The sequence below is a fragment of the Gasterosteus aculeatus genome, chromosome 11 (genome assembly GCF_964276395.1).
Source record: "Gasterosteus aculeatus chromosome 11, fGasAcu3.hap1.1, whole genome shotgun sequence".
Taxonomy (NCBI): Eukaryota; Metazoa; Chordata; class Actinopteri; order Perciformes; family Gasterosteidae; genus Gasterosteus; species Gasterosteus aculeatus.
In genome coordinates this window covers 4,250,692-4,274,712 of record NC_135699.1, presented here as the reverse complement: position 1 = coordinate 4,274,712, position 24,021 = coordinate 4,250,692, and the positions used below count along the sequence as shown (strand labels likewise).

The following is a 24,021-nucleotide window of genomic DNA, read 5'->3' as shown; positions in this document are numbered from 1 at the left end:
GGCGCAAACACAAAACTGAGGCACAACACCAGACATTGATGGGCAGTGTAGATTTAATTGACAAATGGTTTGGTTATTTAAATCAAACCCAACTGCTAATGAACCCTAACTTAACCCAGACATGACAAATTGAAAACATTTAATGAATGCCAAATTTCCAAAAAACACCTTTTTGACATCAGATCACAAGAGTCCCAACAAATAAGAAAAACAATATAAAAAGAAAAAAAAAGGCCAAAATGGCCCGTTAATCTACGCAGTTGGAGAAAGACTTTATGCAAATCGTGACTACAACTGGCAGCGCGAGAAGGTCCAGGATTGGCCGGCCGCCCCGGAGCTTCTCCCAGAAGGTCGTCCACCTCGCATACGCTTTGTTGGAACCCTACTTGACCAGAGGCCTGGTCTTATCGTCGTCCCCACACTCGTGGGCTTTGTACTTTTTTACCTCGGCCATATACGTTGACCAGGCATCGCTCTTGCCTGGCTTGCTCTGCGGGAGAGGAAACGCAAGGTGATTAAAGTCAAAAAACATACAAACAAACCATCAAACAAACCAAAACTCTTAAATCGTCACCACACAAACATCGGCACTCACTTCTGTTTCGTCTTTCTGCTTCTTTGCAACCATGCCGGTCTTTAGGAACACGCCGCCTCTGCGCTTTCCCACCTGGGTTAGGGGATAGAAGACTGAAACCGTTACAGGAGCCCCTGCAGGTGGACTGTCAAAGAAGGAGACTACACCAGAGCAGGAGGTCTACGCTTAGTTTCCTGCGGCACCACCGGAGAAACCACCTCCCAGTAAGAAGGAGCATCCCTAGTGGTCGCTGGTCTACAAATAGCCACAATATTGAAAGTGTTAAAAAAAAAAAAAAAAACTAATCGCAGGCACGTGAGTGAAATGCAAACACTACTGAAATATTGGCCATTATTTCAGGATGTAATACGTCAGAGCACCGCTTTGGATGCTTGTTGGAATACTGCTATCTCATCTTACAACTGCCAAACCCCTTACAAAGCTCGTCACGGGAGGGGGCTTCTTTTCCACTGGTGTCTGTCCTTGCTCGGTGGCTCTCGCCTCTCCACCACTTTGCTGCGTGTCCTTTTTCCTCTTCGCCTCAGCCTCCATCTTCTTCTTGAACATCTCCATGAAGCTGCCGTCGTTGGCGAACGCGTTGCCGCCGGGCCCCGCAGCGAGGCTCCCGGGCCCCAGCGCGGGGCTGCTGGAGGGGGACGCGGGGCTGCCGCAGCTGGAGTCGCTGCTGCTGCCGCTCGTCTGGGCTTTGCAGCGCGCGCGCTTTGGATCCATGTTGCTCGGTGCGGCGGCTCGAGTCGAGTGCGTGTCCGATCTCCGCGGAGCGCGGCTTTGTTGCCAAGTTGGCCTTGAATGAACGACGCTGCTCAACACGACGGGCTGGATCCCACCCGCGATACAAACAGACGCAGTCCAGATGAAATGTTACGGTCCAAAGGGGAGTAAAAAGGCTGCTCGATATCAGATCACACCCTCCGGACAAAAACAAATTCAGCCGCTGCTCCGCCGGCTAACGCGGCTAACGCGGCGGGCTAATGTCCGATATAGTGAGTCCGTTACAGACGAACAAACTCAACTTGAACCTCCAATTCATGTGGGAGACGAGCCCAAAGGTAGAGAGGTGTACCGCAAAGTCAGAATATCTGCAGCAACGTCTAAGAGGTTCTCCGGGTTAACACACGCGTTGCGCTAACTTCAGCCGTTTGCGAGTTGTTGTCGGCCATGTTTAATTTCCGCCTGGTGACGTCACATCTGGGCTGCGTTGTCCCGGAAGTGAAACAGATATTTAAGGATCCTCAGCGTCTGTGTATAAATATTATATGTGTATAATGGTGTTCCGCCTTATTTTAAGCCTTGATTATATTTTCTCACTTTTTTTAAGTAAGCTATAAAGGGACATTAATTAACATGTATTTTAATCATCATTATGTATTTATCTCGAGATAATCCGTCACTACGCAAAGACATAAACGTATTTGTATTATTATATTCATTTTCAGACATACTATAACTTTTTTTAAACATGCTATATAATGGCTTTCTTCCACATACTTGAAATGAGTATATTTATTCATATTTTTTCTTATGACATAATATTCTAAACATACTAAACTACTACTAACTAACTACTGACATACTCATTAGGTGAATTGTTCTAATATTTTATAGTTTTATACCAATACTTATTTTCGACACACTAAATAATTCTATGACCTTTGTCATAGATACATTGATTGATTGATAATTACTAATCTTGCAAGGCCATTTTTTTCCTAAAGCAATATGTACAAGCAAAGAATTAAGAGAGAAGAATTATATAAAATAGAAAAATGCACAGTACATAGAATGAGAATGGAATAGTATTGAATTAGTATAACGAACAGTGATATTTACACCACATCAAACAGTGGTGTAAAGATCAACCAAACAACCAAACCGCCATGTAACTGTGTAACAGTGTGAACGATTTAGCCTAAGTTGTTTTTTTTGTAAATTGTCATTGCAGTTGTTGATGGAGAGGTCATCTCTTCAGTTTCCTCCTCTTCATCACCTTTTGCACACAGCCCTGTGTGCAAAAGGTGATGTTTCAATGATGGAGCCGGCCTTCTTAACCAGTTTGTTCAATGAGACTTCTGAGAAGTACAGAGTGGTAACCGACTGGTAGAACATCTCCAACTTCTTGCTGCACACATTGAGGGTCGAAGCAGCCTCTACACCGTACGGGTCTCTTTTTAAAACTTTTTCAACATGCAATACAACATTTCTGGACGTACTATACGTCAATATATTATATACCCCAATGTTTTGATCAACTATGATTTTTCAGGGGAATTTAGAAACATATTACAACATAATTTGTTTCTGACCTTTTCTTATGACATAATATACAACTATATATATATTCTCAGCCCACAATATAATGTCTTTTTTTACATACTGTGCTATGTTTTTTATTGAATTCTATGACTTTTTTAATGTCTTTCTCCAACCAACTATACTATAAACATTTTCCAATATACTATACTATGACCTTTATCAACATGCTATAACTTTTGAATGGCTTTTTGGACATACTATACTATGATTTTCTTTTCTTTTTTTTTATTTGACAAACTATAACCTGGGTTTTTTTTTACTTTTGACTTACAATACTTGGACCTAATTGTGCTTTTATCTACTGTACTATGGCTTACTATTATAACACAGGATTTTGAAACTATGGCTTCATGTTTAAATATTATGAGACCTCATATCCCATTCTTTATTGCGTTTTTCAGTGATATATATGTCATGACATGAAAAGAATTACTGTATTTTTTATGGCCTCCCTTAACGGTGTACTATAAAATGTATTTTTTCATGACATTTTCTTATTTGAAGAGATTTTCAGGACCTCTCTATAAGATGCTAAACTATGACATTTTAAAGATATACATTGATTATATGGCATACATGGCTTTCATAACATTTTAAACTATACTCAACTTTTAACCAACCTTTGTCTGACTTGTGCCTTTCTTATCATACTTTATGTATTATGACTTATTTTTATGAAATACTAAAAAATGGCTGGTATGTGAAAAACGTAGGCACTCAAAAGTAGAACAACGAAACCACCAGAAAAAATTGGCAAGAACTAACTCGAGGACTCTTGCATGTATGTGGGGGCTCTTTGCGTGTCCCTGCATTTCTCTGAAAACACAACCATAAACTAGGCTTTAAGTAGCGGAGAAAAGAACTGCTTTGAAGTTGTCAATCAGTGGTCAGAGGCCAGGTTTCCATGGTTATGTAATGTGTGACTTGGAACGATTGCAGCCTTTTGCACGTGTGACAGTCCGGGCTGTCGAATCAAACGCTCAGCACTTCAACACAAAAGTCGCCAAGCGAATCTTAGATTTATAGTTTTGTAATAAACTTGTTTAGCAGCCTTTGGAAGACCTGAAACTATACCATGACTGTTAATCTTTAAATTTCCGGTTGTAAAAGAATTACATCAAATTTAAATTTCGAATGTGATCACACATACCTTCAGTATTGAATAGGACCACGAGGCCGCTGGGACTCATTAGTAGCTGATACAGATTTAGGACAAAATGAGAAGAACTCACTTATTTAGCGTCAAGCATATTCCAAAGAGGGGCACTTTATTTTGAAAGGTTCCACTGTTGTAAAAGAAAAGGGTTCCAGTCCCTGGCAGTACAGAAGACTGGCAAATGTGTTTAACAATTTATATTGACAAAGTAGCCAATAGGGTGGAATAATGAAAAACCAAGTCAAGCTATTGTGGATTAAAGGGTAGTCGTTCATGGGAATGTAGAAAAAGAGATTAAGTACTGAACTAGCACTAGTGTGAGCGAGGGTAAACGTTACTGCTTTAAAGTGAATCTGAAAAGGTTGTGTAACAGAGGCAGATCAGACACACAAGTCCAGCTCAAAAGGTTTATTCAGATTAACACATAGTCATCAGATCCTTAAATGCCATACGAGGAGATTTATAGGTAATGAGGGGGAAGTCATCACCTTATACATCGCCACCCGTATATTACATTAAGAAACCACCTGAACAAACGAGAACTAGTCAACTCCATTTAGAGATTAGAATGAAATGTTTAATCAAATGAACGCTCAGCAGAAGGGCGCGTTTCCCTCCTGGTTCAACCCTGCGACTTCGCACGTTTATGCCTTTCCCTCCAGGGTGTGCTTGTCGAACAGGTACTCCGCCATCTTGTTTTTGTTGGCGTCCATGCGGGTGAGGTTGGTGATGTGGTCGCCTAGCTTCTTGATGGCCTCCACCTGCTCGTTCAGGTAGTGAGTCTCCAGGAAGTCGCACATCTGACAAAGAATAGAGAGTCAATTTCAAGCACTGAAAAAAATGCACTCGAGTGGTTTTGTCGGTACCCTCTGTGGCGCAGAGTCACTTACATGAGGGTCTCCATGCTCAGACGCTAGTTTGTGCAGGTCCAAAAGGGCCTGGTTGACGTTCTTCTCCAGCTGCAGGGCACACTGCATGGCCTCCAGTCCGCTCCCCCACTCATCACGTTCTGGTTTCTGCAGAGGAAAAAAAAAGTCAGTTACAGCAGACTGAACGGTCATTACATTAAACCAAATAAGGGTCAACGGTTCCTAGAAAACGCTGCCACATGCGGGAGATGCGTCCTCCTGGCTGTACAGACCTTGACGTCCTGCAGGAAGATGCGTCCTCCCCGCTTGTTCTGGAAGGACAGCAGCTTCTCAGCGTGCTCCTTCTCCTCATCGCTGTTCTCCTTGAAGAAGTGAGCGAAGCCTTTAAGGGCCACATCGTCACGGGAGAAGTAAAAGGCCTGTGAGGTGACAGGAGGTCAAACGGTTATTAGCAGACGGCCCCAATCATTAAGAAAATAAAAACGGGACGATGGGGGGGCACCATCGAAATATTGCATTAACGTTACCTAGGAAAAAAAAAAAAATGTATGATACAAGTTGTATTTAAGTCAACTAATTTCTCTTTTTAACATAAAGACAGAACCAACAGATGCAGATACGTTGCTACATTTCTTAGGAGGAGAAGAAGCCCTCTCGGCGCGCTGCTCACCATGGAGGTGTAGGTGTAGGAGGCGGACAGCTCCATGTTCACCATCCGGTTGATGGCGGCCTCGCAGTCGCGGTGGTAGTTCTGACGGACCTGAGACTCCATTTTGGCTGGTGAGGTTTTGTTTTTTTCTTAAGAAAACGGTACAAAAATAGAGCTTAACGGCGACTTTCTCGGTGGTGTTCAAGTAGTGAAGGTCTCTGGAGCGCGGAATGCAGAGTAGATGATGTAGTTCTTGGGACGAAGGCAGAAGTTCCGTTCAAACACTGTTGAAGCAAGAACTCCGGCTGGCTTTTCTTCCCTGGTGTGAAATGGCAGTGGCCGCGCGCTCTCTTTATACCCGAGCGGCAGAGCGCGTGACCCGTGTTAAGTTACGTCACTCTTTCTTCATTTCCACCAATGGGCTGTTGAGCACCTGACAGCTGCTTACCTGCCGCTTTTTCATTTGTGGAAATACAGGTTTGCGTTGACTTATTTACGCACAATGACGAAGCACTTCTGTGATCTCAAAAACACCAATTTATTGTTACAAACAATACAGAATAGCAATTGTTTTTCAAACTATTTCCATTTCTATTTCAAAGTAAGTGAATCTAGGCACAAACGACAACCATCATAAGGACAAAATAACTTCCTATCCTTAACTTTGGGCCGATTCTGCCCAACTCGCTTTTCCTCATAAAACACAAAGACAAGTGTAACTGCTGATAGTGTTTTCAATCGATGTGATTGTTCTGGTGTTACTGAATTACCACAGCTGTTACCAGACACGACAGAGGGCAGATTGGATGATGAGCTTAAATAAAACAATGTCTTGGAATAAAGCGTGTCAGCGTTTCACAAAGCACCCGTCCTCTTTTTGCGCTGTGTCACGTCTGTCGACCTTGCACAACAGTGGTGTCAGGTTTGGGGTTTTTGCTGTGTCATTGTTGTGACTCAGCATTCCACAGACTCGAGGGAAGAGTCCTGTGACCAAAAGGAGCGTCTGACGTGCTTAGCGTTAACAGTGAACTGATTAAGATAACGTATGGTCATGTATAACATCTTACATTTTTAAAAAGTCACCCATAATAGTTACCTTATTGAGAGATGGATAGCGTACATTGCAAAACCAGCGACGTTGTGACCGCGTCACGGAAGCTGCGCATGAGACTTTTTATCTCATAATTTCGACTTTTTAAGAGCGCAGAGCTCAACTGGCTGAAACCAGTTTGAGAAAATCGAGGAACAAGAAAGTGAGAGAAAAAAAGGAACCGAGTCGAGACCTGACCGAGGGGACGATGTTGCTGACGTTCGTCTGCTGGACTCGACCAGTGAAAACTCTCAACAGCAAATTAGGCTTTTTGTATTTTGGATCCATTATACTGCAAACTACTAAAAGACACGGGTATAAATTCCCAGATAGAAAAAGTGAATATTTAATCATGTTTTTATACAGTGAGACACCACAGAGCCTTTCCCTGGAAATACAAACAGTGTGACCTTTGACATGGAAACCAGTTTTCAGAGGGAATGTTTGCACCAAGTGTGCTTCCACAGAAAAAAGGTTTGATTGAAGTGACAAAGGTACATCGTACTGTACATATGACCAGTAGATTCAACAACAAGTTATTAATGATCACCGTTCATCACACTTCATCATAAGATCGAAGAGCGTTCATGTGGTTCAATTCTCAAGACATTTGCCTCAGTCGGCTGCCTTGCATTAAGTTGTTCATTTACTACCTGACAGGAGAAAAAACTCCCCCAAAAAACTCTTTGGGGATAAAATTGGGAGAAATCCATAAAGGACGGCAATTAGCATCTGTCCCCAGGTTTTAACATCACATTGTGACAGAATGTTAATGTGTACAGTGTTTATATTATTTTAATGACTATGAATTGTGTTTGATTCAAATTGCATTCACTTCATCTAATATGTTAATGTAATAACTAATATCTAATAACACACAAACTATAATTCTAACACTAAACATTATTACACATACTATAACTTCCATGACAAGGTTGCACTTCTGGTTTAAATCCCTAACAAAGGCAGATGTGGTTATAGGTTTTAGATTGTAAAAAAGAATGAATTTGTTTACGTTTCTAGAGAAGAAGCTGAAAATATGGAAGCCCATTTCCGCCACCAAAAAAATAGGGTTAGAAAGTCGAAATTATGACTTAAAAAGTCGAAATTATGACTTAAAAAGTCGAAATAATGACTTAAAAAGTCGAAATTATGACTTAAAAAGTCGAAATTATGACTTAAGAAAGTCGAAATTAGGATTTAAGGAAGTCAAAATGATTATTTAAAAAGTCGAAATTATGAGATAAAAAGTCTCATGCGCAGCTTCCGTGACGCGGTCACAACGTCGCTGGTTTTGCAATGTATACGCTATCCAACTCTCAATAAGGTAACTATTATGGGTGACTTTTTAAAAATGTAAGATGTTATACATGACCATACGTTATCTTAATCAGTTCACTGTTAACGTTAAGCACGTTACAAGATAGAAGTTAATGTAGTTTTGGCTACAATATATTTTCGCCGTTGATGAACCATGTTCCCCTGAGGTGACGTAACGTTAAATGTTTGTAAACGGAAATGAGAACTGTCAGTAATCAGCGATGTGTTCTGTGTGTTTCTCAAAGGAGAATAACATCAACGTAGCGCTTTAAACAATATTTGGTACGTGTTGAAATATCCCATGAATGTCATTACAACGCAATGCGTTGACCCGGCACGCGAAAGCTAATGTTAGCATGACCAGGACACTCGTCATTTTACGCTTTTTCCGGTCCTTTTTTTTTTCTATGGCCCGGGAAACGTCAGTGATGTTGATTCATACACGGAAATTAAAACTGTTAGTAATAAGCAATGTGTTTTCTGTATTTCTCAAAGGGGGATGACGTGATTATGCTGGTAACTGAACATTTCTATTAAAGTCAAAGAACAAAGGTGTTGTGGAGAGGGAAAAGTGACAGTGTGGTATTTAGACGTTTGATTTAAGATCACATTTTAGGTAAACTTTTATTCAACAGAGGTGTTTGAACCTTCACAAGATGGAGGACCTAAGTGACTACTTAAGGTCACGGCATGTACCTGAGGAAGACATACAGCGAATGGAACACAAGAAGGTAGCTGATCTAGGAAATGCTTAAATTTAGATTAAACATTAAAAAAAACTAAAGTTAAGAAGAGCCTTATAAATATCTGGTATCGCAAATGCAGGTTATTCATTGTTACAATTTATTTCACAGAGCATAGAATTAATAAAGTATTCCTTCGTTGTAGATTAGTGTCATACACCTCATGACAGATGACCAGCTGAGAGAGCACCTGCCATCCTATGGTGATCGTCTGGCTGTGTTTGGATTCTGCAGTCGCAAGTCAAAGATCTTTGAGCGACTGAGAGGAAATCTCTCACAAAACAAAGATGATCATGTATTTCAGAGAAAGCATCAAACCACTCCAAAGAATGCTCAAAAAAACTCAGAGAAAATTTGAGACAGGATGGATGAATTTCCGCAAAGGGGGATTTTTACAGATGCGCGCCAAAAAGGGAGGAGGAACCAGAAAAGAGAGTGTCGCAAAGAACAGTAAAAATCAGAACTTGATTGAAAAGGCTACCCTGTTGTTTTTTCCAGATGGAGTAAATGCAGAGGGGAGCTGTTCAGATTTTGACATAGATTTAACTGACTTTCAGCAGCATTCATTGGATGATAGTATCACTGTCGGGGAACAAAGTTTCCTCTCCTGCGTTTCTATTTAACAATGAAGAAGAAAGACATTGTCAATAACATCCATCTTGAGGAAGAGAACGGTGTTGTCACTGAGCAAAAAGGGGAAGAGACAAATGACAGATCTGATCTCTACCGTCCTTCTCCAAATACTCCTGGAACAGACAATGTGGAGATAAATGTTTCTGATGTAATTTATGTTGGAAGCAGCACAGAATTTGCAAATGCAAGTGATGAAAGTATGTCCCCTCTTTACACCACAGTCAACCATACCGATGCACCTACCTTGCCAGAGCATAACACATTACATCATGTGGATGCTTTAGAGGATAGTGGCATAGTAGCTTTCCACACAGAAACCATGTCTGGGATGGAGTGCTCTTCTCTTGATGACACCGTGGCTCTCTCTCAGGACATATCATTTGCATCAGCGTTGCTTCCTCCCATGGACCAAGCCAGTCAGGACCAAGCCAGTCAGGGAGAAAGAGTGAAGAAAGTTATTGTTCTTCATCGTGGACAGATTCTCTGAGAACTAGTGTTTTCTGAGGAAAGTATCATGGAAGATACCGTTTGCTTTCAAGTTATTCTTCCTGATGGAAAGCTTGAAAAGGCTTTCGATGATGGTGGTGTTTTGAGGGATGTACTGTCAGAATTTTGGAATGACTTTTATGAGCACCGTTGGAAATGGCTTCAAAGTGCCATTCCTACGCCATGATTTTGGTACACAAGAATGGGAAAGTGTTGGACGAATAATCGCATTTGGCTGGCAAAGAGAGAAGTACCTCCCTGTGAAACTCAAACCTGTTCTTCTGGAGAAAGCTGTTTTCGGCTTTGTGGAGAGCGATCTTGTGGAATGCTTTTTCAAGTACGTGTCAGAGTCTGAGCAGGCAATCTTCGAATCTTGTCGTTCTGATTTTGAAGGTGTGGACCTTGAAGAATTGTTCCTGGATATGCACAACTGCCGGAGGGTTCCAACAGCACAGAGCATGGAGCAAATCTTGAAGGAGCTTGCTCACCAAAAACTGGTTCAAGAGCCTGCTTTTGTGATTGAACAGTGGAGCAACATGCTTGTACCTGTTAGATCAGAGCTGAAAGGGATTGCAGCAGTCTATGAAGAGCTACACCCAACATCACGAAAGATCACCAGATCAATCACTTACCCCATCACCCAGAATGCCCAGGAAAAACAAGTAGTCAAGTATGTAAGCGCATACCTGAGAGAGTCAGACACCCAGCATCTCTGCCGTTTCCTTAGATTTTGCACTGGGTCCGACTTGTTCACAGGAAAGAAAATCACGGTCAGCTTCACACAACTCCAGGGATTTCAGAGAAGACCTGTGGCCCACACATGTGGCTGTTAGTAGACAAAACTGAGATCATTGTATTTGGTGCTAAAAAAGAAAGGTTTAAAGTAACCCAACACCTTCACTCTCTGTCCCTGAAAACATCAAATAAAGCCAGAAATCTGGGGGTTATTACGGATTCAGATTTACACTTGGAGAGTCACATCAAATCAGTAACAAAATCTGCCTACTACCACCTCAAAAATGTAGCACGACTTCGAGGGCTCATGTCAGCTCAAGACTTAGAAACAGTTGTACATGCCTTTATAACTAGTAGGCTAGACTATTGTAATGGTCTCCTTGCAAGTCTTCCAAAAAAAACTGTCAGGCAGCTCCAGCTTGTTCAGAACGCTGCTGCTAGAGTTCTAACAAAGACCAAAAAATGTGAGCACATTACACAATTCTTAAATCCTTACATTGGCTCCCAGTATGTCAGAGAATTAATTTCAAAATCCTACTGCTCACATATAAATCACTACATGGTTTAGGGCCAAAGTATATCACTGATATGCTTCCACTACATAAGCCTTCAAGATCACTAAGATCTTCTGACACCAATCTGTTAGTGATTCCCAGAGAAAATACAAATCATGGGAAAGCATCATTTAGTTACTACGCAACAAACAGCTGGAATAAACTTCCTGAAGATTTAAGACTTGCCCCAACTCTGACCACGTTTAAAACAAGACTGAAAACCTTTATGTTCAGCTTCGCCTTCCGCTAAATTTGACCTACATTGCACTTTTAACCTCTGCCTTTAATTAAAAAATTTAAATAAGATTTTAATTTATAATTTTATTTGCTGTTTTTAATTGTCTTTTAATTCCTGCATTTTATTTTCACTTTATTGTATGAAATGTTATGATGTGAAGCACTTTGAGTCTGCCTATATAATTTGGACAGACTATACTATGATTTTCTTTTCTTTTTTTTCTTTTTTTTTACTTTTGACTTACAATACTTGGACCTAATTGTGCTTTTATCTACTGTACTATGGCTTACTATTATAACACAGGATTTTGAAACTATGGCTTCATGTTTAAATATTATGAGACCTCATATCCCATTCTTTATTGCGTTTTTCAGTGATATATATGTTATGACATGAAAAGAATTACTGTATTTTTTATGGCCTCCCTTAACGGTGTACTATAAAATGTATTTTTTTTATGACATTTTCTTATTTGAAGAGATTTTCAGGACCTCTCTATAAGATGCTAAACTATGACATTTTAAAGATATACATTGATTATATGGCATACATGGCTTTTATAACATTTTAAACTATACTCAACTTTTAACAAACCTTCGTCTGACTTGTGCCTTTCTTATCATACTTTATGTATTATGACTTATTTTTATGAAATACTATACAATGGCTGGTATGTGAAAAACGTAGGCACTCAAAAGTAGAACAACGAAACTACAAGAGAAAATTGGCAAGAACTAACTCGAGGACTCTTGCATGTATGTGGGGGCTCTTTGCGTGTCCCTGCATTTCTCTGAAAACACAACCATAAACTAGGCTTTAAGTAGCGGAGAAAATAACTGCTTTGAAGTTGTCAATCAGTGGTCAGAGGCCAGGTTTCCATGGTTATGTAATGTGTGACTTGGAACGATTGCAGCCTTTTGCACGTGTGACAGTCCGGGCTGTCGAATCAAACGCTCAGCACTTCAACACAAAAGTCGCCAAGCGAATCTTAGATTTATAGTTTTGTAATAAACTTGTTTAGCAGCCTTTGGAAGACCAACTTCTGACACTGACTTATTCTGAAACTATACCATGACTGTTAATCTTTAAATTTCCGGTTGTAAAAGAATTACATCAAATTTAAATTTCGAATGTGATCACACATACCTTCAGTATTGAATAGGACCACGAGGCCGCTGGGACTCATTAGTAGCTGATACAGATTTAGGACAAAATGAGAAGAACTCACTTATTTAGCGTCAAGCATATTCCAAAGAGGGGCACTTTATTTTGAAAGGTTCCACTGTTGTAAAAGACAAGTAGCCAATAGGGTGGAATAATGAAAAACCAAGTCAAGCTATTGTGGATTAAAGGGTAGTCGTTCATGGGAATGTAGAAAAAGAGATCAAGTACTGAACTAGCACTAGTGTGAGCGAGGGTAAACGTTACTGCTTTAAAGTGAATCTGAAAAGGTTGCGTAACAGAGGCAGATCAGACACACAAGTCCAGCTCAAAAGGTTTATTCAGATTAACACATAGTCATCAGATCCTTAAATGCCATACGAGGAGATTTATAGGTAATGAGGGGGAAGTCATCACCTTATACATCGCCACCCGTAGATTACATTAAGAAACCACCTGAACATACGAGAACTAGTCAACTCCATTTAGAGATTAGAATGAAATGTTTAATCAAATGAACGCTCAGCAGAAGGGCGCGTTTCCCTCCTGGTTCAACCCTGCGACTTTGCACGTTTATGCCTTTCCCTCCAGGGTGTGCTTGTCGAACAGGTACTCCGCCATCTTGTTTTTGTTGGCGTCCATGCGGGTGAGGTTGGTGATGTGGTCGCCTAGCTTCTTGATGGCCTCCACCTGCTCGTTCAGGTAGTGAGTCTCCAGGAAGTCGCACATCTGACAAACAAGAATAGAGAGTCAATTTCAAGCACTGAAAAAAATGCACTCGAGTGGTTTTGTCGGTACCCTCTGTGGCGCAGAGTCACTTACATGAGGGTCTCCATGCTCAGACGCTAGTTTGTGCAGGTCCAAAAGGGCCTGGTTGACCTTCTTCTCCAGCTGCAGGGCACACTGCATGGCCTCCAGTCCGCTCCCCCACTCATCACGTTCTGGTTTCTGCAGAGGAAAAAAAAGTCAGTTACAGCAGACTGAACGGTCATTACATTAAACCAAATAAGGGTCAACGGTTCCTAGAAAACGCTGCCACATGCGGGAGATGCGTCCTCCTGGCTGTACAGACCTTGACGTCCTGCAGGAAGATGCGTCCTCCCCGCTTGTTCTGGAAGCACAGCAGCTTCTCAGCGTGCTCCTTCTCCTCGTCGCTGTTCTCCTTGAAGAAGTGAGCGAAGCCTTTAAGGGCCACATCGTCACGGGAGAAGTAAAAGGCCTGTGAGGTGACAGGAGGTCAAACGGTTATTAGCAGACGGCCCCAATCATTAAGAAAATAAAAACGGGACGATGGGGGGGCACCATCGAAATATTGCATTAACGTTAGGAAAAAAAAAATGTATGATACAAGTTGTATTTAAGTCAACTAATCTTTTCTTTTTTTTTAACATAAAGACAGAACCAACAGATGCAGATACGTTGCTACATTTCTTAGGAGGAGAAGAAGCCCTCTCGGCGCGCTGCTCACCATGGAGGTGTAGGTGTAGGAGGCGGACAGCTCCATGTTCACCATCCGGTTGATGGCGGCCTCGCAGTCGCGGTGGTAGTTCTGACGGACCTGAGACTCCATTTTGGCTGGTGAGGTTTTGTTTTTTTCTTAAGAAAACGGTACAAAAATAGAGCTTAACGGCGACTTTCTCGGTGGTGTTCAAGTAGTGAAGGTCTCTGGAGCGCGGAATGCAGAGTAGATGAAGTAGTTCTTGGGACGAAGGCAGAAGTTCCGTTCAAACACTGTTGAAGCAAGAACTCCGGCTGGCTTTTCTTCCCCGGTGTGAAATGGCAGTGGCCGCGCGCTCTCTTTATACCCGAGCGGCAGAGCGCGTGACCCGTGTTAAGTTACGTCACTCTTTCTTCATTTCCGCCAATGGGCTGTTGAGCACCTGACAGCTGCTTACCTGCCGCTTTTTCATTTGTGGAAATACAGGTTTGCGTTGACGCACAATGACGGAGCACTTCTGTGATCTCAAACACACCAATTTATTGTTACAAACAATACAGAAAACACACAAACTGAATAATCCTACATATGAACCCTGGTCAGGCCGTATTCTGAATAGCAATTGTGTTCAAACTATTTCAATTTCTATTTCAAAATAAGTGAAGCTAGGCACAAACAACAACCATCATAAGGACAAAATAACTTCCCATCCTTAACTTTGGGCCGATTCTGCCCAACTCACTTTTCCTCATAAAACACAAAGACAAGTGTAACTGCTGATAGTGTTTTCAATCGATGTGATTGTTCTGGTGTTACTGAATTACCACAGCTGTTACCAGACACGACAGAGTAGGAAAAGCCTGACAGGTCTCAGCTTTCTTAAAATGTATCTTTTGTGATTTAAAAGAAAAGAATAATTATGAAACTCCTGCTTGTGGAAGAGACTTATCGCTGTTGTCGTGCAACCTTTTCACATGCATGCTTATATTTCTGTAATGTGAAAGTAAGTCACGAGATTAAGTCTCCCTACAAAGGGCAGATTGGATGACGATCTTAAATAAAACAATGTCTTGGAATAAGGCGAGTCAGCGTTTCACAAAGCACCCGTCCTCTTTTTGCGCTGTGTCACGTCTGTCGACCTTGCACAACAGTGGTGTCAGGTTTGGGGTTTTTGCTGTGTCATTGTTGTGACTCAGCATTCCACGGACTCGAGGGAAGAGTCCTGTGACGAAAAGGAGCGTCCGACGGAAACTTCACCTCAGAGCTCAACTGGCTGAAACCAGTTTGAGAAAATCAAGGAACAAGAAAGTGAGAGAAATAAAGGAACCGAGTCGAGACCTGACCGAGGGGACGATGTTGCTGACGTTCGTCTGCTGGACTCGACCAGTGAAAACTCTCAACAGCAAGTTAGGCTTCTTTGTATTTTGGATCCATTATACTGCAAACTACTAAAAGACACGGGTATAAATTCCCAGATAGAAAAAGTGAATATTTAATCATGTTTTTATACAGTGAGACACCACAGAGCCTTTCCCTGGAAATACAAACAGTGTGACCTTTGACATGGAAACCAGTTTTCAGAGGGAATGTTTGCACCAAGTGTGCTTCCACAGAAAAAAGGTCACAGTATGATTGAAGTGACAAAGGTACATCGTACTGTACACATGACCAGTAGATTCAGACTGAGCGTCTTTTTGTTCAGTCATTGATAGAATTCCAAGGTGTTAGGGTTCGGAAAGCTCTCGAGGGAGGCCTCACTCCTCTGTTCTCGTCCCGGCCGGAAACGAAGATACAAAAGAGTCAGCTTGCGTAAATTCAAAAATCAAAAAGTATTTAATAACTAAACAACGTTATAGGGAATACAATTACAAAGTGAAATACAAAACGAACAGTAAATATTTCGCAAAATAGAGAATCCTCTGAGCAAGTCTAAAGTGACTTATCAAAGCGGCTTCAGGAAAATTTTAACAGTTCCTTCTCCGCTTTGGTCCTTTGAAAACTCCTGAGGTGTGTCTTCTTTGGTGCATTTGAATGTCATTGGCCTCTTCTTCAAAATGTCCCCTCTTTCATTGTCCCCTTCACGTCGAGGTGTGAAGCTGCAGCTGCAACCTGAAACCTCTCTGTACTATCTGTCCCTCACATTCCAATGCACTCAATGTAGATACAGTTGGCTTTATGCCTCAATGAGTGAATATAACAAAGCATACATAGTTTAAGTCTTCATCTTATAACTAGTACACTTTAATTACAACAATTCATTAATGATCACCGCTCATCACACTTCATCATAAGATCGAAGAGCGTTCATGTGGTCCAATTCTCAAGACATTTGCCTCAGTCGGCTGCCTTGCATTAAGTTGTTCATTTACTACCTGACAGGAGAAAAAACTCCCCAAAAAAACTCTTTGGGGATAAAATTGGGAGAAATCCATAAAGGACGGCAATTAGCATCCGTCCCTAGGTTTTAACATCACATTGTGACAGAATGTCAATGTGTACAGTGTTTATATTATTTTAATGACTATGAATTGTGTTTGATTCAAATTGCATTCACTTCATCTAATATGTTAATGTAATAACTAATATCTAATAACACACAAACTATAATTCTAACACTAAACATTATTACACATACTATTACTTCCATGACTAGGGGTGCACTTCTGGCTTAAATCCCTAACAATGGCCGATGTGGTTTTAGATTGTAGATTGTAAAAAAGAATGAATTTGTTTACATTTCTAGAGAAGAAGGTGAAAATGTATTTTCCCGTCTGATTTTTTTGCCAGGGCTTCGTTCTATGTTGCTCTTTTTCTGTACCCAATGTGTGAAAGCAGGTGAAATGATGGTTTGGGGGGGACTGGGAGTCGCTGCTGCTGCCGCTCGTCTGGGCTTTGCAGCGCGCGCGCTTTGGATCCATGTTGCTCGGTGCGGCGGCTCGAGTCGAGTGCGTGTCCGATCTCCGCGGAGCGCGGCTTTGTTGCCAAGTTGGCCTTGAATGAACGACGCTGCTCAACACGACGGGCTGGATCCCACCCGCGATACAAACAGACGCAGTCCAGATGAAATGTTACGGTCCAAAGGGGAGTAAAAAGGCTGCTCGATATCAGATCACACCCTCCGGACAAAAACAAATTCAGCCGCTGCTCCGCCGGCTAACGCGGCTAACGCGGCGGGCTAATGTCCGATATAGTGAGTCCGTTACAGACGAACAAACTCAACTTGAACCTCCAATTCATGTGGGAGACGAGCCCAAAGGTAGAGAGGTGTACCGCAAAGTCAGAATATCTGCAGCAACGTCTAAGAGGTTCTCCGGGTTAACACACATATTTTCTCACTTTTTTTTAAGTAAGCTATGAAGTAAATAGCTAATAATTAATTAAACATGTATTTTAATCATCATTATGTATTTATCTCGAGATAATCCGTCACTAAGTAAAGACATAAACGTATTTGTATTATTATATTTATTTTCAGACATACTATAACTTTTTTTAACATGCTATATAATGGCTTTCTTCCACATACTTGAAATGAGTATATTTAGATCAGACACAAGTCAGGCTCAAAAAGTTTATTCAGATTAACACATTGTCATCAGATCCTTAAATGCCATACGAGGAGATTTATAGGTAATGAGGGGAAAGTCATCACCTTATACATCGCCACCCGTATATTACATTAAGAAACCACCTGAACATACGAGAACTAGTCAACTCCATTTAGAGATTAGAATGAAATGTTTAATCAAATGAACGCTCAGCAGAAGGGCGCGTTTCCCTCCTGGTTCAACCCTGCGACTTTGCACGTTTATGCCTTTCCCTCCAGGGTGTGCTTGTCGAACAGGTACTCTGCCATCTTGTTTTTGTTGGCGTCCATGCGGGTGAGGTTGGTGATGTGGTCGCCTAGCTTCTTGATGGCCTCCACCTGCTCGTTCAGGTAGTGAGTCTCCAGGAAGTCGCACATCTGACAAACAAGATTAGAGTCAATTTCAAGCACAGAAAAAATAAATAAATAATATTAATGTACTTGAGTGGTTTTGTCGGTACCCTCTGTGGCGCAGAGTCACTTACATGAGGGTCTCCATGCTCAGACGCTAGTTTGTGCAGGTCCAAAAGGGCCTGGTTGACCTTCTTCTCCAGCTGCAGGGCACACTGCATGGCCTCCAGTCCGCTCCCCCACTCATCACGTTCTGGTTTCTGCAGAGGAAAAAAAAGTCAGTTACAGCAGACTGAACGGTCATTACATTAAACCAAATAAGGGTCAACGGTTCCTAGAAAACGCTGCCACATGCGGGAGATGCGTCCTCCTGGCTGTACAGACCTTGACGTCCTGCAGGAAGATGCGTCCTCCCCGCTTGTTCTGGAAGCACAGCAGCTTCTCAGCGTGCTCCTTCTCCTCGTCGCTGTTCTCCTTGAAGAAGTGAGCGAAGCCTTTAAGGGCCACATCGTCACGGGAGAAGTAAAAGGCCTGTGAGGTGACAGGAGGTCAAACGGTTATTAGCAGACGGCCCCAATCAGTAAGAAAATAAAAACGGGACGATGGGGGGGGGCAACATCGAAATATTGCATTAACGTTACCTAGGAAAAAAAAATGTATGATACAAGTTGTATTTAAGTCAACTCATTTCTCTTTTTACATGAAGACAAAACCAACAGATGCAGATACTTTGCTACATTTCTTAGGAGGAGAAGAAGCCCTCTCGGCGCGCTGCTCACCATGGAGGTGTAGGTGTAGGAGGCGGACAGCTCAATGTTCACCATCCGGTTGATGGCGGCCTCGCAGTCGCGGTGGTAGTTCTGACGGACCTGAGACTCCATTTTAGCTGATGAGGTTTTGTTTTGTTTCTTAAGAAAACGGTACAAAAATAGAGCTTAACGGCGAAAAAGTTCCGTTCAAACACTGTTGAAGCAAGAACTCCGGCTGGCTTTTCTTCCCCGGTGTGAAATGGCAGTGGCCGCGCGCTCTCTTTATACCCGAGCGGCAGAGCGCGTGACCCGTGTTAAGTTACGTCGTTCTACGCATTTCCGCCAATGGGCTCTTGAGCACCTGACAGCTGCTTACCTGCCGCTTTTTCATTTGTGGAAATACAGGTTTGCGTTGACTTATTTACGCACAATGACGAAGCACTTCTGTGATCTCAAAAACACCAATTTATTGTTACAAACAATACAGAATAGCAATTGTTTTTCAAACTATTTCCATTTCTATTTCAAAATAAGTGAAGCTATAGGCACAAACGACAACCATCATAAGGACAAAATAACTTCCTATCCTTAACTTTGGGCCGATTCAGCCCAACTCGCTTTTCCTCATAAAACACAAAGACAAGTGTAACTGCTGATAGTGTTTTCAATCGATGTGATTGTTCTGGTGTTACTGAATTACCACAGCTGTTACCAGACACGACAGAGTAGGAAAAGCCTGACAGGTCTCAGCTTTCTTAAAATATATCTTTTGTGATTTAAAAGAAAAGAATAATGATGAAACTCCTGCTTGTGGAAGAGACTCATCCCTGTTGTCGTGCAACCTTTTCACATGCATCCTCACATGGGGCGTTTCTAGGATTCAAAGAAAGGGGGGTGTCACAGTGTGGTTCACTTCCTGTCTTATTTTGTAGTTTTCTGCCACTCGTGTCCCCGGGTAACTTCACTTCCTGCCTTGTCGCGTCATTGTCTTTTGCCACGCATGTCCTTGTCCTGTCTTTTGTCTTGGATGCCCATAGTTTCATGCCTGAGTGTTTTTGCCCCTTGGATTTTGGACCTTTTGACTATTAAAGTCTTTTTGTATTGGAAAAGTCTGCGTTTGAGTCCTGCCTTCCACCCCCAACCCTGACAGAATGACGCGACCAAGGGACTCAGCAGACCCGCTGCCAGACTACGGCCCGGACTACTTGGATGTAAGAAGTCCCTTCTGGCAGCGGAAAACGAATTTTGTTTTTGGTCCCAGGAGCTATCAGCTCGCCTGCCTCGAGCTCCGGGACCTCCTTAACCCAAGGAGGAGCAAGCGGAAGAAGCGCTCTCCCGTTCCCGATGGGCCGCCGCAGCGCTCTCCCGTTCCCGCTGGGCCGCCGCAGCGCTCTCCCGTTCCCGCTGGGCCGCCGCAGCGCTCTCCCGTTCCCCGACTCTGTCCTCCGACCCCGACTCGGCCAGTCCCCGCTCCGAGACTCTCGGCTCCGACCCCGACTCGGCCAGTCCCCGCTCCGAGACTCTCGGCTCCGACCCCGACTCGGCCAGTCCCCGCTCCGAGACTCTCGGCTCCGACCCCGACTCGGCCAGTCCCCGCTCCGAGAATCATGGCCCCGACGCCCCCAGTCCCCGCTCCGAGAATCATGGCCCCGACGCCCCCAGTCCCCGCTCCGAGACTCATGGCCCCGACGCCCCCAGTCCCCGCTCCGAGACTCATGGCCCCGACGCCCCCAGTCCCTGCTCCGAGACTCATGGCCCCGACGCCCCCAGTCCCCGCTCCGAGACTCATGGCCCCGACGCCCCCAGTCCCCGCTCCGAGACTCATGGCCCCGACGCCCCCAGTCCCCGCTCCGAGACTCATGGCCCCGACGCCCCCAGTCCCCGCTCCGAGACTCATGGCCCCGACGCCCCCAGTCCCCGCTCCGAGACTCAGATTCCCTCCCTCCCGCCCTCCCGTTGGTAATTTGAGGGCCGTCTGGGATCCGGCCCTTAAGGGGGGGGCTATGGGGTGGGTTATGGGGGGGGCTGAGCCGCCGACTGCGGAGGTGTTCCGTGTCCCCGAGCCACCGACTACTGCGGACGTGTTCCGTGTCCCCGAGCTGGAGCCGCCGCCGACTGCTGCGGACGTGTTCCGTGTCCCCGAGCTGGAGCCGCCGCCGACTGCTGCGGACGTGTTCCGTGTCCCCGAGCTGGAGCCGCCGCCGACTGCTGCGGACGTGTTCCGTGTCCCCGAGCTGGAGCCGCCGCCGACTGCTGCGGACGTGTTCCGTGTCCCCGAGCTGGAGCCGACTACGGAGGTGTTCCCTGTCCCCGAGCTGGAGCCGACTACGGAGGTGTTCCCTGTCCCCGAGCTGGAGCCGACTACGGAGGTGTTCCCTGTCCCCGAGCCGACGGCGACAACCGCGGAGGTGTTCCGTGTCCCCGAGCCGACGGCGACAACCGCGGAGGTGTTCCGTGTCCCCGAGCCGACGGCGACAACCGCGGAGGTGTTCCGTGTCCCCGAGCCGACGGCGACAACCGCGGAGGTGTTCCGTGTCCCCGAGCTGCCGCCGCCGACCCCGGAGGTTTCCCGTGTCCCCGAGCCTGCCATTCTAGAGACGTTCCGTGCCCTGCAGTCGCCGCTCCGGAGCCGGCTTGGTGACCGCCCGCCGGGCCGACCCCCAGAGGCTCCCCGCTCGTCTGGCCACCCGCCGGGCCGCCCGCCAGAGTTTCCCGGGTGGTCCGACCAACGTCTCTGGTTTCCCTGCCCCCCCACCCCTTGTTTTGCTCTAGTGTGAGCCGCCTGGAAGTCGGTCCTTGAGGGGGGGGTACTGTCACGGTGTGGTTCACTTCCTGTCTTATTTTGTAGTTTTCTGCCACTCGTGTCCCCGGGTAACTTCACTTCCTGCCTTGTCGCGTCATTGTCTTTTGCCACGCATGTCCTTGTCCTGTCTTTTGTCTTGGATGCCCATAGTTTCATGCCTGAGTGTTTTTGCCCCTTGGATTTTGGACCTTTTGACTATTAAAGTATTTTTGTATTGGAAAAGTCTGCGTTTGAGTCCTGCCTTCCACCCCCAACCCTGACAGGGGGGCTTAGCCCCAAGGGGAGTGACGTGTTTGCGTGCGGCAATTATTTTTTTTAAGGCCCATTTGGGGCCGCGGATATCCATTGTTTGAGACAGTTCATAGATTGTTTTAATCAGAAATAGTGTGATTTTGCTCTGTAGTTTTGCTTGCATTCAGTATATGATAACACAAGAGACAGAATGTCAGGGTCATAGTGAAATTTGACAACACAAATATGAACTTTTCTCAAATAAAGAGAGAAATAATTTTCTCTGCTTTTATTTTAAAGGATTGCAATGTACAGAGAAAAACACTATAGGACTAGATCCAGGATAGCATTAGAGGCAGATAAAAATATACACAATACACACAATACATTCAAATTATTAAAAAAAGAAAGAATCCAATGCACAGGAGATTTCAGACAATTGGGAGAGGGTTGTATGGAATGACAGGAAAATGATTATTTAGTGGGTGGAAGCATCAAAAAAGGCCTTCTGTTTTTGATTGTGGCAAATCGGTCTATCAGTGTGCTGTGACTCAGTCCCCCTAGAATGTCACTTTCAATTGACATGGCTGCAAGACTGTGAAGCCTTTTCTGCCCCGTTGTCTTACGCAGCCAGGAGTGCAGGCGACGCAGTGCACTAAAGGACCTCTCACATGAGCAGCTGCTCACAGGCACTGTTAAGGCAACTTAAAAGGTTGCCTTCAGAGAAGGAAACATGTCGGAGTCTAGGAGGTTGTGCACAGCTAGCCTATCTCGGGGTGGACATCCAGCCTCTGTTTTGCGGGCAGGGAAGTTTCTGGCCACCAGAACCTCCTCTTTTTTCAGATTAATGCTGTAGTGCTTGGCAAGCGCATCCAAATGTGATTCACTTAAGAAGTTCGGAGATTTAGGGCTGCATGCCTGGATGCCTTTTAGCAGGCCTGCATCTACACTAGAAAAGCGTTGTTCAAGCTCACTAACCATCCGGTCCACACAGGGGGAAAGCAACTCTGTTATCAAGGTGTGTGAGCTGATCAACTCTGTGCCTGAACCCAAGGTTGATTCCAACACAAAATCCTCAATTTTTCTCTGTTTACGCCATTTCTTAGCATCTGGTTCTGGGATACTGTGGGTGTGGCACAGGGCCTTGGTTCTCTCATACAGCTCTGTGGCAAATACATCTGTCCCTCAGTGTGTCACATACAGCTTGTTTGCTGATAAAAGCTTCTGCCAGGTCTAAAGTCTCTTTCTGAAGGAACTTGTGTAGTCCTTCAGTTACAGACAGAAGTGTCTGAAACATCAGAAGTGAATAGACTGTTGAGAACTTGTAGAGCTTCGCTCTGAGACCAACAGCTATGGGGGATCCAATGGCAGAGAGACACTCAAAAATGGCAGGTAATGTCTCAAGAATTGCATTGATTGATCGTAGCTGGCATGCCCAGCGGGTGTTTGAAAGTTACGAGCTCAACTGCTGTCAAGCCAAGCTTGGACTGAGCCTCTTGGAACTTGTGATGATTAACTAGGGGGGTGCTGAAAAAAGAATACACACACTCCAACAAGTTGAAAAGCTCCACAGCCTCTGAAACAGCCCTGCAAGTATGGCACAACACCAGGTTTAGCTCATGAGCATAACAATGCACATATATAGCCTCAGGATGGAGCCTTCTAAAATGTACCTGCACACCTCCAGTGGACCCACTCATAACAGCTGCACCATCACACGTCTGTGCTACACTCTTAAGCTCTGCAAGACCACTGTTCTGGATCTGCTGCTGCAGCTCGTTTGCAATGGACTGGGCATCAAACGACATGATCTCTGTAAGTGCTAGAAAACGTTCCTTCACTGCGTGTCCCCCTCTGACACGTACCCAACACAAACAGCCAGCTGCTCTGACCGTGCATCCCTTGCCTCATCTGCCATAATGGCATACATTTTGGACTTTGTCATCTCAGATACAATGACACTGTTTACTTCTTGAGCACAACACTCAATCATCTCATTCAAAAGTTCCATGCAAGCAAGAAAGTTGCCTCTGTTTGTGCTGTCTTGGCCTTCATCACTGCCACAAAAAGGGAGTCCCTGTCGCCCTAACATGGAGGTGACTGCAACAATTCGCCTAAGATACTCCCTTCTCTCTACTATCTCACTTGCATGTGCAGATGCTATCATCTGTGCAACGTTTTCCCTATCGGCTAGTTGCCTGGTAGCTTTGCCATGCAACAACACTGTCCCTATGTGTCTGTGCCATCTCGTGCTTGCCAAAGATAAACAATGCTTTCTTCCAGTTCTTGCAACCACTACTGACCAAAGCATGTTTGATGTT

At 44.2% G+C, this 24,021-nt stretch overlaps 4 protein-coding genes across 5 annotated transcripts; all 4 read right to left on the bottom strand.

Annotated features, from left to right (window-relative positions):
• Positions 1–35: 35 nt before the first annotated feature.
• trir (telomerase RNA component interacting RNase) lies at positions 36–3,403 on the bottom strand. 2 transcript variants are annotated; one of them, XM_078084506.1, is made up of 3 exons: positions 995–3,403; positions 596–667; positions 36–490 (listed from the first exon to the last, which is right to left on the bottom strand). In XM_078084506.1, exons 1-3 carry the CDS (start codon positions 1,304–1,306, stop codon positions 383–385), a joined length of 492 nt encoding a protein of 163 aa, XP_077940632.1. In that variant the 5' UTR covers positions 1,307–3,403; the 3' UTR covers positions 36–382. The 2 variants fall into 2 exon arrangements, with proteins under 2 accessions (XP_077940632.1, XP_040045862.2); XM_040189928.2 differs by having other exon boundaries at positions 1,013–3,403.
• Positions 3,404–4,457: 1,054 nt separating this feature from the next.
• On the bottom strand, positions 4,458–6,057 carry LOC120827221 (ferritin, middle subunit). The gene is made up of 4 exons (XM_040189926.2): positions 5,604–6,057; positions 5,206–5,352; positions 4,955–5,080; positions 4,458–4,864 (listed from the first exon to the last, which is right to left on the bottom strand). The coding sequence occupies exons 1-4, from the start codon at positions 5,703–5,705 to the stop codon at positions 4,709–4,711; spliced, it is 531 nt and encodes a 176-aa protein (XP_040045860.2). The 5' UTR covers positions 5,706–6,057; the 3' UTR covers positions 4,458–4,708.
• Positions 6,058–12,864: 6,807 nt separating this feature from the next.
• LOC120827220 (ferritin, middle subunit) lies at positions 12,865–15,048 on the bottom strand. The gene is made up of 4 exons (XM_040189925.2): positions 14,011–15,048; positions 13,615–13,761; positions 13,365–13,490; positions 12,865–13,271 (listed from the first exon to the last, which is right to left on the bottom strand). The coding sequence occupies exons 1-4, from the start codon at positions 14,110–14,112 to the stop codon at positions 13,116–13,118; spliced, it is 531 nt and encodes a 176-aa protein (XP_040045859.2). The 5' UTR covers positions 14,113–15,048; the 3' UTR covers positions 12,865–13,115.
• Positions 15,049–17,537: 2,489 nt separating this feature from the next.
• Positions 17,538–19,013, bottom strand: LOC120827222 (ferritin, middle subunit). Its single transcript, XM_040189927.2, has 4 exons — positions 18,697–19,013; positions 18,302–18,448; positions 18,052–18,177; positions 17,538–17,944 (listed from the first exon to the last, which is right to left on the bottom strand). Exons 1-4 carry the CDS (start codon positions 18,796–18,798, stop codon positions 17,789–17,791), a joined length of 531 nt encoding a protein of 176 aa, XP_040045861.2. The 5' UTR covers positions 18,799–19,013; the 3' UTR covers positions 17,538–17,788.
• Positions 19,014–24,021: the final 5,008 nt, after the last annotated feature.

Coding starts and splice junctions, on each gene's coding strand:
- trir (XM_078084506.1), bottom strand. CDS start 1,306: ATGGATCCAAAGCGCGCGCGCTGCAAAGCCCAGACGAGCGGCAGCAGC. Junction 668..994: donor TTGTAAGGGGTTTGGCAGTT/GTAAGATGAGAT, acceptor CCCCTAACCCAG/GTGGGAAAGCGCAGAGGCGG. Junction 491..595: donor AGCAGAAAGACGAAACAGAA/GTGAGTGCCGAT, acceptor CCTCTCCCGCAG/AGCAAGCCAGGCAAGAGCGA.
- LOC120827221 (XM_040189926.2), bottom strand. CDS start 5,705: ATGGAGTCTCAGGTCCGTCAGAACTACCACCGCGACTGCGAGGCCGCC. Junction 5,353..5,603: donor CCTACACCTACACCTCCATG/GTGAGCAGCGCG, acceptor GTCACCTCACAG/GCCTTTTACTTCTCCCGTGA. Junction 4,865..4,954: donor CTGAGCATGGAGACCCTCAT/GTAAGTGACTCT, acceptor ATTCTTTGTCAG/ATGTGCGACTTCCTGGAGAC.
- LOC120827220 (XM_040189925.2), bottom strand. CDS start 14,112: ATGGAGTCTCAGGTCCGTCAGAACTACCACCGCGACTGCGAGGCCGCC. Junction 13,762..14,010: donor CCTACACCTACACCTCCATG/GTGAGCAGCGCG, acceptor GTCACCTCACAG/GCCTTTTACTTCTCCCGTGA. Junction 13,272..13,364: donor CTGAGCATGGAGACCCTCAT/GTAAGTGACTCT, acceptor CTTGTTTGTCAG/ATGTGCGACTTCCTGGAGAC.
- LOC120827222 (XM_040189927.2), bottom strand. CDS start 18,798: ATGGAGTCTCAGGTCCGTCAGAACTACCACCGCGACTGCGAGGCCGCC. Junction 18,449..18,696: donor CCTACACCTACACCTCCATG/GTGAGCAGCGCG, acceptor GTCACCTCACAG/GCCTTTTACTTCTCCCGTGA. Junction 17,945..18,051: donor CTGAGCATGGAGACCCTCAT/GTAAGTGACTCT, acceptor CTTGTTTGTCAG/ATGTGCGACTTCCTGGAGAC.